The sequence below is a fragment of the Terrapene carolina genome, unplaced genomic scaffold, assembly GCF_002925995.2.
Source record: "Terrapene carolina triunguis isolate 2854851 unplaced genomic scaffold, T_m_triunguis-2.0 Scaffold66, whole genome shotgun sequence".
Taxonomy (NCBI): Eukaryota; Metazoa; Chordata; order Testudines; family Emydidae; genus Terrapene; species Terrapene triunguis.
The window spans coordinates 49,029,660-49,046,462 of record NW_020664417.1 but is presented as its reverse complement, the minus strand read 5'-3'; the positions used below and the strand labels follow the sequence as shown (position 1 = coordinate 49,046,462).

Genomic DNA, 16,803 nt, shown 5'->3' with positions numbered 1-16,803 from the left:
ACCTCTTCATATGATCTGCAGACTGCTGCTCCTATCCTGACCTTTATGGTTCCTCACAGCTTCTCCTGGGACCAGCTATAGAAATGTTTCCCAAAAACTAGTCTCAGCTCTTCCACATGTCAGCTGGATTATACTACTAGCAGTTCTCTGCCCCTTGTCTTAAAACTCTCAGTGTCTCTCTCCTTTAAACAGGAAGTCCCCCTCAGCCCTCTGGGACCGTATCTCAAACCTCTTGCCTTAACTGCAAGGCTGCATGGCTTTTGCCCGCTCACTTCAGCTGAACACCCTTGCCAATTAGCCTTCCAATTTGAAGAAGCCAGCCTTCTCTTATCAGTGTCTGTCTGCTCTGAGAAAGGAGACAGTCTTTATGCTGCTCCCCTTCTCCCACCTCTTTCCCAATTGGTTGAGTGGGAGGGGAATTTAGCCCTATCTTATCTGCAAGATTTCAGGCCCTTAATGATGCAGTGTCCAGATTCCTTCCCCAGTTCTCAGTCATTCCCAGATCTCTCTATGCATCTATTAGACACTTCCAAACCTTTTAACGGCCAAGCCAGGTGGCCACGTGGGACTGACCACTAGGCACAACTGCCCTCAATGGCAGACTACCCCGTCACAATACTTCAAAGTTAATTGTGTTTTACTTGAGAAATTTGTTACACCTTTTTTTGTCCTTCTGCCTATGAGCCTCTGAACTGGTAGTCTCAATAAAGCATTGTGAAATATGATGAAATACTTTAACAATGCTAGAATTCTATTGACAATGCTCATGTACTGACAGAAGTACCATATGTACCCATCCATTCACAGACAGTAAAAATCACCAGGTGCAACAAATACACCTCAATAGATGAACAAGCCATTGCAAAAAAAACTGTTTTGAAAACAAGTAGCAACCATGCAGTCAGAAAGCCATTGAGGTTTGGTGGGGTAATACTTGTTGACAAATATGCAGTAAGGGGCAAAATAATCCTCTGATCTCTCAAGGATGTTCAGAGATCGTCTACCATGATATCTCCAATCTTGTGAAAATTTAGTTTACTTCTGTTAGCTTATAAGAGATCTGATTCACAGGAGTGCAGATAAGAGTTTATTTTATTTCCTGGTCCCAAGCACCTGTTCAGGACCAGGTTTAGAAAGGTTAGTCCCCAGTCACATGACTTGATATATCCAGTGATGTAGTAGGAAAAACCAAATACATCTAAGAATTTATCAGGGGGCCCAAGAGCCCTTCTCCCAGGAAAACCCACCGGAGTGAACTACAGGGGAGGAAATTTCTAAAAGGCTGGCTTCACTGAGTCAGCTACCTAGTCATTTCATTATCACAGCAAGATTTGCCTCTCTGCAGAATATGCCATGAGGTTGATAAACAAAGCCCCTGATCCACCCCGATGCAAATCTCCAGGTACCAGCTTCTGTCAGGGACCATGAGTCTTGAATACTGGTACACAGGGCTTTTAAGAGCTAAGCACTCCCAACCTGCCACCCACTGACCAGAATAGCAGCTGAACTCTAACAGAGGGAGTCCTGGGCTCTGATTGGTGGAAACCTGGGTGTCCTGATTGGTCCCCAGCCTCTATTTAACCCAAGCACAGAAAGTTGTTCATGCAACTGAGTTCTCCCTCCCAGGACTGCTTCCCCTGCAATAGCTGCTCCTACTGCTGATCTCGTGGTTACCTGTCCCTGCCTGCCTCCTGACACCTGATTCTTGGTTTTCCCTCAGGCCTGTCTCGGACTCTGACTTCCTAGTATCTGCCCTTGCCTGACTCCCAACTCTTACTGGTCACTGGGTAAGACTGCCCTTCTCTTTGTTGTGACAGCTCCCTGCCAGCTGTGGATCACTAGCATTTCCCTACTGTCCACCTGTGTGGCTCCAATGGAGTATCTCCACCATGGTGGTGGGTGCAGAAAGTGTAATACAATGTCTTGCTGTATTACATTTCCACCTTGAAGAATGATCTGATCCATTATTTGTCAGTATTATTATTTATTTGTTAACCACCAGCAATGTGCTTAGAGCTGTACAAAACATAAATGAAGACCAGACGCTGACAAACAGCATGGTTAGATCTAAAGGAACTTAATGAACTTATAAAAACATCTTCACCTTTCCACTGTCGGGGGAAAAGGTAGCAGCTGATTTGCTGGAACTACTAGAGGCTTTCCAAATTACTACCACAATGTTCACAATAACTATGCCGCTGAGGCCTTGTCCAGTGTGATTAAAGCAATACACACACACAGCATGGATGCAGTTATGCCAATATAAAAGTGTTTATACCAGTACAGCTTATTCCCATACACTAAGGCTAGGTCTACACTAGGGGGAGGGATCGATTTAAGATATGCAAATTCAGCTACACGAATAGCGTAGCTGAATTCGACGTATCCTATTCAACTTACCCCGCTGTGAGGACGGCGGCAAATCGACCACCGCGGCTCCCCTGTCGATGGCGCTTACTCCTCCTGACGAGGTGGGAGTACGCGCGTCGATTCGGGGATCGATTTATCCGTCTAGATGAGATGCGATAAATCGATCCCCGAGAGATCAATTTCTACCTGCCGATCCGGGCGGGTAGTGTAGACTAGCCCTAAGGGGAATAAGCTATACTGCTATAAAGCACCTTTATACTGGTATAACTGTGTCCGCACTAGGGGTTGTACTAGCATAAATATCAATTTAAAAACAAAACAAACAAAAATCGCACCTTTAACTTAGCGTTACACAGGTACAAAACCTGAGTGTACACAAGGCCTTAAAGAGTTATTGCAGAAAGACTGTAAATGGCTATGAAAAATTGGGGCGGGGAGAAGATAAAGCTCCTGTTTGCATAACCAGTTTGTTCTGCACTTTTTTAAAGTGACTTCTGGTGCTTCACAACCTGAACTCTGTTCTTCAGGTTGGTGTTTCAACTAATTGTGTCCCTGTTGATGAGTCAGACTAAAAAAGTTCCATCCAAATATGGATGATGAGTGTGAAAGTTATCACCAATATGTTTGACAATTTGACATACAAGCTGACCATAAACTGTTAGCCATTGTTACAAAGCCTTTGACACCTGCACCCCTCTACCTAGCATACAAAGATTACTGTTTCAAAGTTACCAGTTTCACTTCAAACATGTGCATCAGTACTAGCAAGAGCTGCTGGTCTTAGTAAGATCTTATTTGGGGCGGACGCATTATTAAGGGCACATTAATCAGAAATAGAGAATAGCATGAAGCATGATATAAAGGCACAAATGCACAAGCCCATTGAAAACTTACCAAAAAAAAAACCTGCAGGTGATGACAGAAAATAAAACTACAAGTTCTGAAAGAGGCTGTAGAAAGAAAAATCCTACCTCTGTTACACTACTACTGGTCTGTTGGTTATGAATTAAAGGTTGCTCATTATGTAATTGTTATAAGAGACCGGCTCTTTTATTACCAGCTCTGATTTGAAAGCAAAGGCTGTTTAATGGTCTTCTCCTCCTGTTCAGGCTACTTTGAACTGAATATTCTAAAAGATACCTTGAGTATGATGATTCATTACATGAAATCAGTCTTTACAAGATATGGAATTCCCAATCAAGTATATTTGAAAATACAATATACTGGTACAGAAATCAAAGCTTTTGCAAAGCACTGGGATTTTGGCATGTTACATCAATCATAAACTACTCAAGGTCATGTGGGTTTGCAGAATAAACTCTTCAAAGTGTAAATACTGAAGAAAACAAAGGAGGATAACCAGCATTCTAATTTACATCAGTTGTACCTGAATACAGAAACAGTCTCTGGCCCTGATCCTGCAGCTTGTTCTGTGCAGATGGACCCATGTCCCCATGCAAACTCCCATTGATTTAAATGGCATCCACCTGGGTACAGGAGCCTCCCCAGCCCATGTAGAACCCTTACCCCAAATGGAACAATTTGCAGGGCTGGGGCCTTGGAAACCAATCTGCAGTTAGCTATCTAATTATTAATGGTTAAGGTCAGATTGTGCACTTTATACTTAGGTCCACACTGGGGAAGACAAAGCCTCAAGCATAATCCTTCTTTAAAATTCCCAATGTGCTTGGAAGATGCATGGAGTTAGCAGTCCCAGTTTCCCCTAAACTGGACCCTTCTGTTCACAATATGGATTAATCAAAATCTTCATTTCTTGGAGTACAAAACTGGGTTACTTAATCTGTTGGAGTTTTGAATGGATTTTTGTGTGTGGAGAGTATCTCTGGAAATATACATCTTCCTTACCACACCATATCTGAGTTTCTTTAATTGGTTAGATATGAGGAAAATTTATACAGTCTTTATTTATTTTGGCTCTCCACACCCTTTTTTAATATTGAATGTCATATATGTAAGATTATTTTTACACAGTATTGAAAAAAATACATTTTAAAAAAGTAATTCAAGTATAATAAAGTTCAAGTAACTAATATACAATGAATTAGAATTATTCCTTATTTAGCATGGTTTAACTTTGAAAGGTAATTTTGTAAAAATAGAATCATGGGCTTCCATGTTTATCTCACAGTGATTTCTGCATCAAATGACCTCAATTAACGATTAAAAAGATGGTGTTTTTTTCCTAACTTTATCCCTACCGACTCATTTTGGGATTATCAGTAATCAAGGTTCTGGCAAATTGAGACAAATTACATACCTGCCAATATTTGCAAACTAAAAAAAAGTAAATTCTGATTTACATGCATTGCATAGAAATGTATAAACATGCATACATTCATGGACACATTGCCCATTTGTCCTTCTCACACCCACTCTAGGCATTCATTCCATACATTTCAACTAGCATTCATTCCATACCCATTCTCATTGCATCCCATCTCTTTGTCCACATAGAACCATAATCCCCAGACAATTTACTCCACCACCTACATCCACTCATTCTGCATAGCCACACTCTGAATACATATAGCTACTCATTCGGTATACCTACCCCCCATCCACATTCACTCCTAAATACCCACTCCATACTCCCATTCATTTTTCACCCACCCATCCTGAACACATCTAGCTATTCAGTCTTCATACACTTCACACCTCTATACTTCATACCGATTCCTTCCATACTCAACCCATCACTCCCAGGAGAAGTTCAGAAGTTGTATTCCCCAAGCCAACTATCAAGCTATAACAGAGGAGGGACAGCACACAATAAACCCTATCGTTTATAGGCAAAGCCGAGGTTTCCATGGGTTCAGTAGAAGTCCTATCTGGTCACTGTCCTATAGGAACAGAGTGGGGTCAGGGACAAAAAATAGCACTGGGGGCATCTGGGACACATGGTGGGCAGAGGAACATGATGGCACACATGCGTGGAGTTCAGAGGCACATGAGAGGCATGTGGCATCTGGTTACTGGGATGGGGGCTCATGTGAGGCTCAGGGCACATGGGGAACTGAAGAGATGGCAGGGAGCTGCTGCTTCCCAGCCAGCTCTGAGATCAAAGGGCTAAGCGCTTTACCAGCTCTCACCCATTGTTTATACACCTGGGAAGCAGGAGCTGGAGCTCTACTTGCTATGGGGAGTGAAGGACCAGAATGTCCATCAGGCTGTGTAGAAGCTCTCATTGGCTTTCTTTCCCCAGGAGGTGGGGAAGTAGCGAAAGAGCAGCCAGTCAGGTGAGGATTTGAAGACAAGACCTATAGAAATGTTGGAAAGCCCTGATCTACAGGGAAAACCCATAGAGTTGACCGGTATGAAATTATGCCCGCCGTTGCACCTGTGCATCCCATTTGCTTCATATTATGCCCACTTATGAAACCCTATTGCCTTCAAGTTACAGTATTGGTAATATCAGTGTAACCCCATACCATTCCAAGCACTATACCATTAGAGTTACATAGGTGTACATTATTAGTAAATTTAGTCATTTCTCCTGATGAAATAGAATCAAACACCTGTCTCTTAACTATTTTGGCCCTACAGGACTAACAAGTGTAAAATCTAGTTTAAAAAGTCACTAAAATCCAGATATGACTCTGAGTACACACAAGGGAGGTCTGTTCATTAAAGTGTCATTTTTACATAAGCAGTTTTCAGAGTACAAAGCACATCAACTGTTTCAGAGGATCATGATAGACAGAATACAACAGAATGGAAATAAACTCAAAAAGCAGAATGGAATGGTGAAATTGAACACATTGTGACACATAGTACAATATCTTCTTACTTTTGTCAGTGGAAGTATGCCACAGCCAGAAAAAAAAGAGAGAGAGAGAGAAACTGATAGGTCTTTCAAGCTTGGAGGGACATCTCAGGTGCTGCCCATCACCGTAGTATCTGAGCATATATATGCCATGTAATTTTGCAGTACATTTTGAACCATTACTACTGAGATAGCTGTAATATGGGATTGCAATAGTCAAATAATATATGGGAAATGGGGCAAGTATTTTATAGAAATATATGGTATTTCCTGATAATACATGTTGTATAAGCATTTGGATCTTCAAGTTCCAGCTGCATATTATTTATTTATCAGATGGAGTTAATCCCCGTAACTATTCTGGTTTGTGTTATGTCTGTTAAAAAATCAGGACAGCCATGATGAGACACAAAATAATAGTAACATTGCTAAAAATACTTGTAATGCTTTTTCACCTTCAAAGCACATTCCAAATGTAAACTAACTGGTAAACCAAGGACACATAGTCAGAAACTCACTTATGGTTATAAATACAGATTAAACACTGACCATGTTTGCTAGAAACACATGAAAATCTGTCAGCCAGATCTGTATTCACAGATCTGTCACAAAGCCTAGACAACTGTGTGGAATAAACTGTTCTGCTTTTCTAGCATGCAGAGATGACTTTTTGAGTTATTTACTGTACTTATCCAATATATCCTTCCATTTAGCTTGGATGTTATTTAGTCATTAATTTACTTTTCAAATACAACATCACCAATAACTACTGTAAATAGGAATGGATTATACCATCTATGTAGCAATATATACTTAGTACAAAATATTTCTGATATTCTCTGTGCTACTTTGCCTTCTGTGCTACATTGCTCTCTTCATTTTTTTAAATGGTGCCTTTCACAATTTCATTTAATTGGTTTATTGATCTGTTAAACCCTGGCCACCTGTTATCCAAGTATTAAATATTTCATTTTCTTTGGGTAAAGAAAAATGATATGAGTAGAAATAATATGTTTATTTATATTTATATATATGAAGCAGTCAGTTCTCTGTTGACTATAGATCTAAGGACATTTAGCTATATTAAAATTTCTTGCAACTATAGTTAATATTAAAAAAAATGCTCTTGATTAAAATTCTGGCTTTGAATAGTGTCATGGCATCCACTCATCACTAGGGTGCCTCCTTCTGGTTGCTCTGGGGATTAGCTCTTCACATATCCAATGCTCCCTTCTGCCTGTTCCTCTCTCCATGGTCTCTCTCTGGGACTCAGGGGGTTCCTTCTTGACTTAGCCTTCTGACCAGGTCACTATAGCCCTCCCCTTCTGGGGTATCAAAGTCCCTCCATACAAAAATGGCAGTCTTCCCTTCACTGCCTTGACCATGCCACTCCTCCAATGGCTGGTAGGGGAACCCAGGCCTGACCTCTACTCCAGGTTCCAGCCCAGGGACCCTATCTCTTGGGACAGTAGCCTGCTTACTCCCAGACCATGGTGCTCTTCTCCTAGACTCCTTCCTACATCTTCCTACTTCTTAGTTCTACCTTCTGGCTCTCCCCCTCTCTGGGTTTACCAGCCCAAACTCCCTTCTCCCAGAGTAACTGCAAATTATTTCCCCTGCAGCCCTTTCTGTTGCCAGTTTCCTGGCTTTATCCTAGCCCCACCTGTTACTTCTCAGCTGGGCTCTGTCATCATTCAGGGAATTACTTAGGCCACCTAATTCCCCTCAGCTGTGGCCTATCCAGTTAATTGGCCCCTTCTCAGCCTCATTAACCCCTCCCAGGCTAGTGTGGGGTGAACACCCCATCACAAATAGATACACATGAATGCTGCTGCATAGCACATACATCACTGATATTTGTACAAAACTACACCCCATTTTCATTATCTTAATGAGAGACACACTACTAGATGTATGCATCTGACCTCATGTACAGTGTCATAACATAGCCATACTTTTGTGTGGAAGCTGCTTTTAACCCATCAAAGGCATTTTTAGTACTATTCTGCTTGTTGGTGCTATTCATACATTATTACATTTAACACTTTGCATTTACACAGTACCAAAGACCTCAAAGCCATTTAATGGGGCCATTGTGAAGTTAAGTGACTTGCACAAGGCGATACAGGAAGTCTGTGAAAGAGCAGAGCTCTCTCTTTTCTTGACTCACAGTCCTCTGCCTTAAACACAAAACCATCTATCTTCTCCTTTAAAGACCAAGTATGTGTAATGCTGCCCTCTACTCGAATGTCAGTCATGATAGAGTATGTAACTCTCTATCAGCTAGCCTAGATAGGTTACAAAGTCAAACCACACAGAATTTGGCCTGTAAGCCTGTAATAGTATTACACCTGGTGGAAATTTTCCATTAGCTCAGTTGGCTAAGGACTGAGACTATGTTTTTTGGAATGGGAGATCCTAGGTTAAATCCTCAATGCTACTTTTGGGTGATGTAGGTCATGACTGGAGTGTATACATGTGTGCAACCACTGAATCAAGACACATCTGTGGTCTGTCATTCAGAACTGGGTGCTTAGTTTCAATTTTGTCTTCATCTTCTGAAAAAATATCTGCATGCCAATTTATGAGATCATTGTGTAACATCTTCTGCACATCATTCTGTAAAATATATAATTTAATAATATAATAACAGCAATAATTTTGCACTTGTACAGAGCTTTTCATTCAGTGAGCTCAAAGACTGTACTGCACTACTATTGCACTGTAAACATAATGAAGTTGATAAGAATAAAAATTCTTATACAATTGTCACTTGTATCTTCAGTTTTTAAAATTCTATAGAGAATTTAGTTATTTTGCTGTTCAACTATTATGAAAGTCAATGGAAAGTCACTTAGCTAAAATGCCACGCACCTTGGGCTTTCAATAAGGATTTAAAGTGCTAACACAAACTTTTGAGAGATTATTTTCCTATGGTCATTAAAACGTTTGCAGTTTTGCAAAGCTACATATATTTAGTTTGTTAGCAAACTCTTCACTTAAAGAATGACAGTAAAACTGATAAAGTAAAACATATTTTAATTCCTTTTTAAATGTGCATTTGAATTCAGTACAAATCTGTAAGGCATTCTCAAAGTCAAAAGCAACCAACATTCTCTCCAGCTTATGATGATCCATGAGACAACTGTGTGTGCATAAAAATATAACCTAATCTATACTTTATAAAAAATGAAAATTTAGATGCTCAGTTTTTGAACATGTTGTGATGTAATGCCTTTTTTGCATGATGACACTACCTCAGAGTAAATATTGGCACTGTCAATGATTTTTTGTTCGGGCAAGGGGTTGTAGTGTCTTCATATCCCAGTAAAAATAAACTCTTTAATAAATAAATATATAAAATAAATATATGTCATCTGGAAATGTATAAATAAGTCCATCCTGAAGAAAAGTTCCAGCTCTGACTGAAATGCATTGACTTCCAAGTTCCGTCACTCCTAGTATAGCCACTATAACTTCATATATAGTTCTCAGGCTTTATTGCTGTTTTACAGCCTATTCCTTACCATTTCGTCCAACTTTCTGTCTATTGTCCCACTCCACATGATTTAGGTAGTTATTTTTTCTCTAGTTTATGGATAATAAGTAATCCAGACGAGTTAGGCACGAGTTTGGTATTTTAAAATAAATCAGACTCCAACGTCCCACTGTCTACTGGCCAGTAACAGGGTCAGAAAACTTCAAAGAGGCTGGTCCACTCTTAACTTTAAGGTTTTGTCTCCTATATCCAAACATTAGGAAATGGAGGCTATCACTAAACAGCTTGTTAAAATCCACTCTCCTAGAGCCTGGTAACTCTGCAGCATTTGAAAGTTCTTCCTGCTTGTGTTACCCTGGAAGCTGTGGTAGGAAAGAATGGGTTTTGTTTTGGTTTCCTTTCAAACACTCTGTCCCATTTCAACTGTATCCTAACACATCTTTGTAGAGTTCTGGAACTCTTTCAGGATCCACTGGCCTGGGTAGGAAGTGTGTGAATTTCTGATGTCTTTTGGATCTAGCCCCATCTCTGGGAGTACCATCTTTGTTAAGTGCTACAAAATACCTCCGACCCGAGTCTCCATGTTTGTACACGTTGGAAGAATAAGTGTTATACCAGTTCTCTTCAAACTGTTCTCTGAAGATGCATTCAGAAGTTAGTTTCTCCTATTTTAAAAAAAGATAGAAAAATAAAAGGTCAGAGCTCTTTCAGTAACCAATTTCTGAACATATTCCTATAAAGAGATACAGTGATAACCAAAATGGATTGGTGTATATGTTGACTTATTGTTCATTTCTTTGCTAATAAAATCAAACCCCGAGAAGAGGGTGAACCTGATCATATCTGGGGCACGTGGACTGTTTTAGAGCAGTTGAGAAAGTTATTTGTTCACAAGGCTCCCTTTTATCAGTACTAGACCTGCACCACTTTGTGTACAATTTTGGATTTAAATCCCATTTCGCTATCTTTCTCTAGGATTGAAGAGGGTGTTACGCATGCAAGAGTCAACTAAAACACACATCTCCAGCATCTTAGTTGACACCCTCAGAATGAGATTTGGGGATGTACATACAGGCAGAGAAAATATAAGACATGACAATATGTGTTCAAGTGTTCCTGTTCTTAAATGGTCAAGAAAATACAGATTGTTACCTTAAAAATGTATTTGACTACTGAACATATCCAACATAGAATGGCTTAGACCTCCCTTTATGTAGGGGCGGATGTGGTCATTGCTGCCCATATACATATATGAGCCTTCTGGATAAAGGTATAATGTAACAGATGAGAAAGGCATTCCCATTGGAACTGGAAAAGCAACTGCTGTGGCTGTACCTAGTATTCGTGACTTATACTCTCCGACTTTTAAAATAACTTGGATCACTGAAAGAACTTTGGTGACCACATTAATCTTGTTTGGAGAAACATAATTATTCATTGCTGGAAGAGAGACTACCATCATCATATTTTGTAAACCAAAGGGACTCAGTGTGTATGGTTCATTATTATGATGGACAAGGTAAAGCTTGCACTGAGATGGAAGAATCAGGAACATATTACCATCTGGACACCATTTCATACACATTCAGAGCAACAAATGCCTCAACCTTCAATCCTAAAAATTTTTGAGGCCTAAAACACTAAAGGATGTCGTTGATTGACAAGGTAAGCCACAAAAAATGGCAATGTACATACTGTTTCCTTTTGGTTTATAAAATGCTCAGCATTCACAATCTATTGTAAGAAACGATGATATTCAGCCATCATGTGTGGTAAGGGTATAAACCAATCAGTGATAGGAATAGAAATTGTAGACTTGAAACTCCTGTCAAAGGTGTATGTTTTATTACCCCAGAACATTTGGGTGGGAGAGGAGGACAGAGAGTATTTTATCTTTCAAGGTTTGAAAACTGAAATGGAGAAGAAGCTGAGTCCATGTTACCCTGATACTGCTGTAGAACCAAAGACTATAGTTTGTAGTATCTTACATTGAAATTTCTCAACAAAAACCAATCATTTAAATTTAAAAACCAATAATTTAAAATTATTACAAGCTTATTTTCAATCTTAAAAACAGTTTAATTTTAAATCAGAGTATGGATTAAATGATATTGCCTCATTTATACTCCTCACACTTTCAAAATAACAGTGATACATGATTAAGCTGTTTAAGGGTCTTTCTTCAGATGTTGAAAAAAAGCAGGTGCCCCAGAGTGCCACCTGCTGAATTATAAGGGATCAGCAGACCACAAATCAAGTAATCCAAGGTTTTGTATGCATTTATTTATTTATCTGCAGAGTTATCTTTTTCTCTGTTTTCCATATCAGTATTTTTTATGGTGGAAAATGCAGTGAGCCTGATAGATTTGTAAGGTAGATCTTAAAAAGAAAATCAGTCACTAAGCAACTATTTTGCCTTCCAAGACTTTCTTAAACTGGTTACTTTCATTCATTCATTCATTCTTCTCTTTCTTTTGTCTCTGTTAAGGGGGAACATTTCTGATCCATTCTCTTCTTCTCAGGCTAATGAAATTCTTTCCATGTGCATGATATTTGACTCAGACTGTAAAGGTTTGAGCTATCATCACCACACATTCTCAGAGGATGATTGAATGACACAAATGATATACATCATTTCAACAGGAAAGAAAGTTAGCATATTGCATTATTTCAGTGCTTTGCTGAGTTTTTTGCCCACTATTAACAACTGACTCAGTATGTCAGGTCTAAAATCCAAATGTGGCTTAGAAAACATAAGCTAATACTTACAGATCCATAGAGTTCTCCTTTGTCATTCATTCCAAGATAAAGGCCACTGTCCACTCCTCTAATACTGACCAGTCCCACTGCCACACTGATGAATTCAAGGATACCTAAATGTACACAAAAAGGGTAGGGTTGCTTTAACTCACATGTGTTAAAGTCAAGAAATATATATATATATATAATATATTTAGAAGCAGGTGAAATATTTTATTTGTACACACTATAGTAAATGTGGTCTACAGACATATATAAGAATACTCTTATTTTACATGTCTACCACTGAACTGAATTTCATACACATTTTAGTTCAAAGCAGACTAGAAGCCTCCAGAAGGAAAAAGAATTATATGCTTTTTTCAGAAACATTTGTTATGACTTAGTTAAGAAAGGATTTTATCTGTCACTGATGGGTTAAAACTATTATTTAGGATTCTGTGCTATACAATTTCAGTAGATGATTATAAAATATTTGATGAAGTGTCTGTTCATATATTGCAGGGTAAGATTGAACTATCCGGAGATATATTTCACCTTCTCTGTAGCACTATCTTAAGAAACCAACACTTTTAATTATATCTAATGGGTGGAAGTCAAAATAATGATATCATATGAATAGAAGTCAAAATACAGATGGGAATTATATACCAGAGAGTCTTCCCATAGAGAAGAAAAACATATTTGCTGTATATCTAATCCAACATGTGGGCCCAAACCTGCAGCCCCTATTCACATTAGTAATCCCATTGATTTCAGAAGTAGGTTTTGTATATGTATAAAATATGATGCATGTATATTATGTTTTAAAAATTACAAAACTGATCATAATATGTGGAATATAACTAACACTTGATTTAGAATGCTTATTATCTAAATATGCCTAAAGTATTTGTTATTCTGATTCATTATTCATCATTTGCAATGTGAAATTGGGCCCATTTTATATTATTTAAATTGTTATATTCTGTATCTTTAAACTATTTCACCAAATATTTATGTGACCAAAAAGGATCCAATTTACCTGTGTAGAACAGAGAAATTCTATGTAACCTTGCTAGTAGCCCATTTTTGCCCTAAGCACTAAGTATTTTGAGATCCAATATGTACAGATTACATTACAGATATAATACAAAAAAAGACAGGAAATGTGTAAATCATATCTGTTAAAATTCCTACCATTGTAAACAGAGTCCCAAAGTGAGGTGGCTTTTGATACACACCTAGCACATTACTAAAATAAAAATTCAAACTTATTAAACTGATGTAATTGTATGGAATATTCTTTACAATAGTTTGGCATGCCTTTTTGTCTCATTATGCACACTGTTTACATTCTGACCCATTTTCCATCTTAAGAGAGATTAGTGTACTGTAATTTACAATCTTTTGAGTTTTAACTGAACTTTGGCATACCTCTTATTTACAATGCTAAATGACAAACCAGCTAAATCCTTTAGAAAGAGCAAGCATTAAAAACTTTTTATTGGATGTAAATCATCACAGATTTCCCAGTTCCTAATGTCCAATGTCCCATAAAAAAACATGGAGGTATTTTGTCTTTCTGATATCATTTTCAAAGCCATTCTTTTTATAAACCATAATAAGCAGGTGATTCAACCCACAAAGAGACCACATCAGACAAACCTGTGGAGAATAGGATTAGAATAAAGGAAGAACATTTAAAAGAAACACCGCAAATCTTTGATCTTGGACTAAACATTTTTTAAAAATAATGATTTTGTATTTACATGCTGTAGAAAGTCTCCCTTCTGTGAAGAACTTTGTGTTTAACTACAGTTCTTTTAGTTCTGAAAACACCAGTACTTCAGTGTGTTATAAAATCAAGTTAAGGGCCATTCCAGCTGATTGTTTTGACTATGGGAGAGATGATAGAAAACTCTTTAATCACCTTTTTATGGCTGCTAAATCAATACAGAAAAAACTCACTGATGGTCAACAATAGCAGGTTTGTTCAGATAACGCTGCAGTGCCTACATACATTCCTTCTTATTTACCCTTACATGTCAGGAAACCATTTACATCCTTAGGATATCTCTCAGCCCCCCTCCTCCCCCCCACTCCCTTTGGTTTATGGACAAACCATTTTAAAAAGGAAATAAAGGAAACATTACTGTTGTAATTACATTACAGTTGTAGCTCTGTGCAATCCCACTTGTAGCTTTCTCCGCATTGCAAAACAAAGCAACCCGATGCAAATTAGAGGTTTAGCAAGATTAACGATTCCGTGATCTTTGTTTGTTTATAAAGAGATTTAGAGATTGCAGGGGCAAGTGCGGGACATAAAATTATAGGTACTGAGTAGATAAAAAATCACCGTGTTAGAACCTCTCTTTCTGGGTTTGCTGCTAAATACAAATGCAGGTGTAGAGTTTACACACATGTACTAATGCATATGTGTATGTACATATAGACCGACATACTCTATACGCTCCATACAGACATTTCTAGTTAATAAATGACATAGGAAGAGATGTTCTGTCATGCTGAGTTCTGTGTGCAGCCCCTGTAGTCTAAGGCCGCACAGCTTTATACTGGGAGCCTCGGGTTAAACACCTGCCCAGTGGTGCACTCTGATCGGACCGCTCTGCTGCTGTACTTTGCAGTAAGTAAGTGTTTCTTTTCCACGAGGGATAGAAACACCTCCCTATAAGGGATGGATGAGGCTGGGATCCGAGCTCTGCGTAACTGCAGCTGCTACCTACCGAAGAGGCTGTGGTCCTGCCTGGTGCCCTGCACGCTGCCATCGGGCAGGATCTGCAGGTGGAAGCCCGTCCGGCAGTAGAGCTGCCTCCGGCGTAGGATGCCCTGCAAATGGGCTAAATCCGCAGTCCCAGTCGCCGCACCTCCGCCACCTCTAGACCCCCTCTCGGCCTGAGCCAGGCGATCGCTGAGCAGAGCCGGCCTCTCCCCGGCAGGAGGCAGCAGGAAATGGGAGCCCACCTGTTGCCCTAACCCTTCCAAGCCGCCTAGGAAGCCCCCAACTTCGGCTAAGGGAGCCATGAAAGCCCGCTGGAAGGGAGGAGGTTTAACGAACGATGAGTTGAAAGGCAAATTAACAATAACCAAATGAGAAGAGAGAGATCTAAACGTTCTGGCCGAGCTGTTCCTGGATGATCTCAGGAAGGGTGGACTTTGCACTAGGATAACAGCTGCCTGTCTTTGGAGCCTCTTCTCTCTCCGAGCATGTGGGAGTCTGCTCCTGGCTTTGCATCAACATCTAGAGCTGCTGGTGCTGCTGTTGTGTCCTGGGAAACTGATCAGATTAGAGTTCTGTTTATATACAAAGCCCGTATATATGCTAGTCCCCCCGGACATATGCTAATGAAACCCTCTCTTGCGCGCCGGAGAGGTTGTGTTTGAAATTTTAAACCGATCTCTCCTCTCCTCACACCTTTTTCTGATCTGCAGTGACGATGGGGAGTTTCTGACGTTTCCCAGTGTGCAGAGCCATAAAAAATAATCCATAGACAGAGAGAGAGAGCTGGCATCCAACTTTGCAGAGCGGTAGCATAGACACTCTCTTCCCCTTTGTTGTTGTTGTTGATGCTGCTGCTCAGCCTCCTTTGATGTGAGTGTTTCGAAAATGATAGATTGCAGCTAGAAGGAGCCCGGCTTGGCAGGGACTCGAGAAGGAGGGTTGGACTCAGGAGTTGCTTGGAGCTTGCAGTGCATTACGTGGACAGGTGCAAGGAAAGGTAAGAGAGAAGAAGGAGAAAGGGCGTTACCTGAGGGATAGACCTGCCCAGACACACATGAAAGAAAAAACAAAGATCTGACAGTTTTACTCCCTGATTTTAAAACACTAATAAGATGTACATGCATTACCCTTTCCTTTTATCACTTAAGTTCCAAGGTGGGGGATTTTTAAAAGAAATTGCATAATCAGGGATGTTTTTCCCCTCAGTAAAATTCGCGTTCATATTTAATTCATCACAAACATGATACGATATTGATCAATATCGGTTGGTATTGGCAGAGTGGTTTTAAACATATCAGTGAGATAGACCAGTGACTTTTGATTAACATTTTTAAATCACAGAGAGAGGAAGAGGGAGGATATGGTGTGAGAATAGTTTCACAGTACATGCTCCGATAGAAAGAGATGGTATATCTAATTCTAATCCATCTAATCACCACAATATAGGAGCGCCTACAATTTAACGACAGTATTTCCTTTTAAATATGTTTTAATTCTTGCATCAATAACATTAAGATCTCTTTGAGGCTGATTTAGGACTATGCTAACTTGATGTAGCTGAGAAGATGCATTTCTATCTTTCAAATGAATAGTATAAAACGATAATTGATATTTTAAAACAATTATATTAAAATTATCAAGGCTTGACTTTTACACTCTGTTGATTTT

At 39.3% G+C, this 16,803-nt stretch overlaps 1 protein-coding gene across 1 annotated transcript; it reads right to left on the bottom strand.

Annotated features, from left to right (window-relative positions):
- Positions 1–10,072: 10,072 nt before the first annotated feature.
- On the bottom strand, positions 10,073–15,437 carry FGF20 (fibroblast growth factor 20). The gene is made up of 3 exons (XM_024192965.1): positions 15,140–15,437; positions 12,423–12,526; positions 10,073–10,318 (listed from the first exon to the last, which is right to left on the bottom strand). Exons 1-3 carry the CDS (start codon positions 15,435–15,437, stop codon positions 10,073–10,075), a joined length of 648 nt encoding a protein of 215 aa, XP_024048733.1.
- Between the last annotated feature and the right edge of the window lie 1,366 nt (positions 15,438–16,803).

Coding starts and splice junctions, on each gene's coding strand:
- FGF20 (XM_024192965.1), bottom strand. CDS start 15,437: ATGGCTCCCTTAGCCGAAGTTGGGGGCTTCCTAGGCGGCTTGGAAGGG. Junction 12,527..15,139: donor GCAGGACCACAGCCTCTTCG/GTAGGTAGCAGC, acceptor GTGTACATTTAG/GTATCCTTGAATTCATCAGT. Junction 10,319..12,422: donor AAGGAGAACTCTATGGATCT/GTAAGTATTAGC, acceptor TTTTTAAAATAG/GAGAAACTAACTTCTGAATG.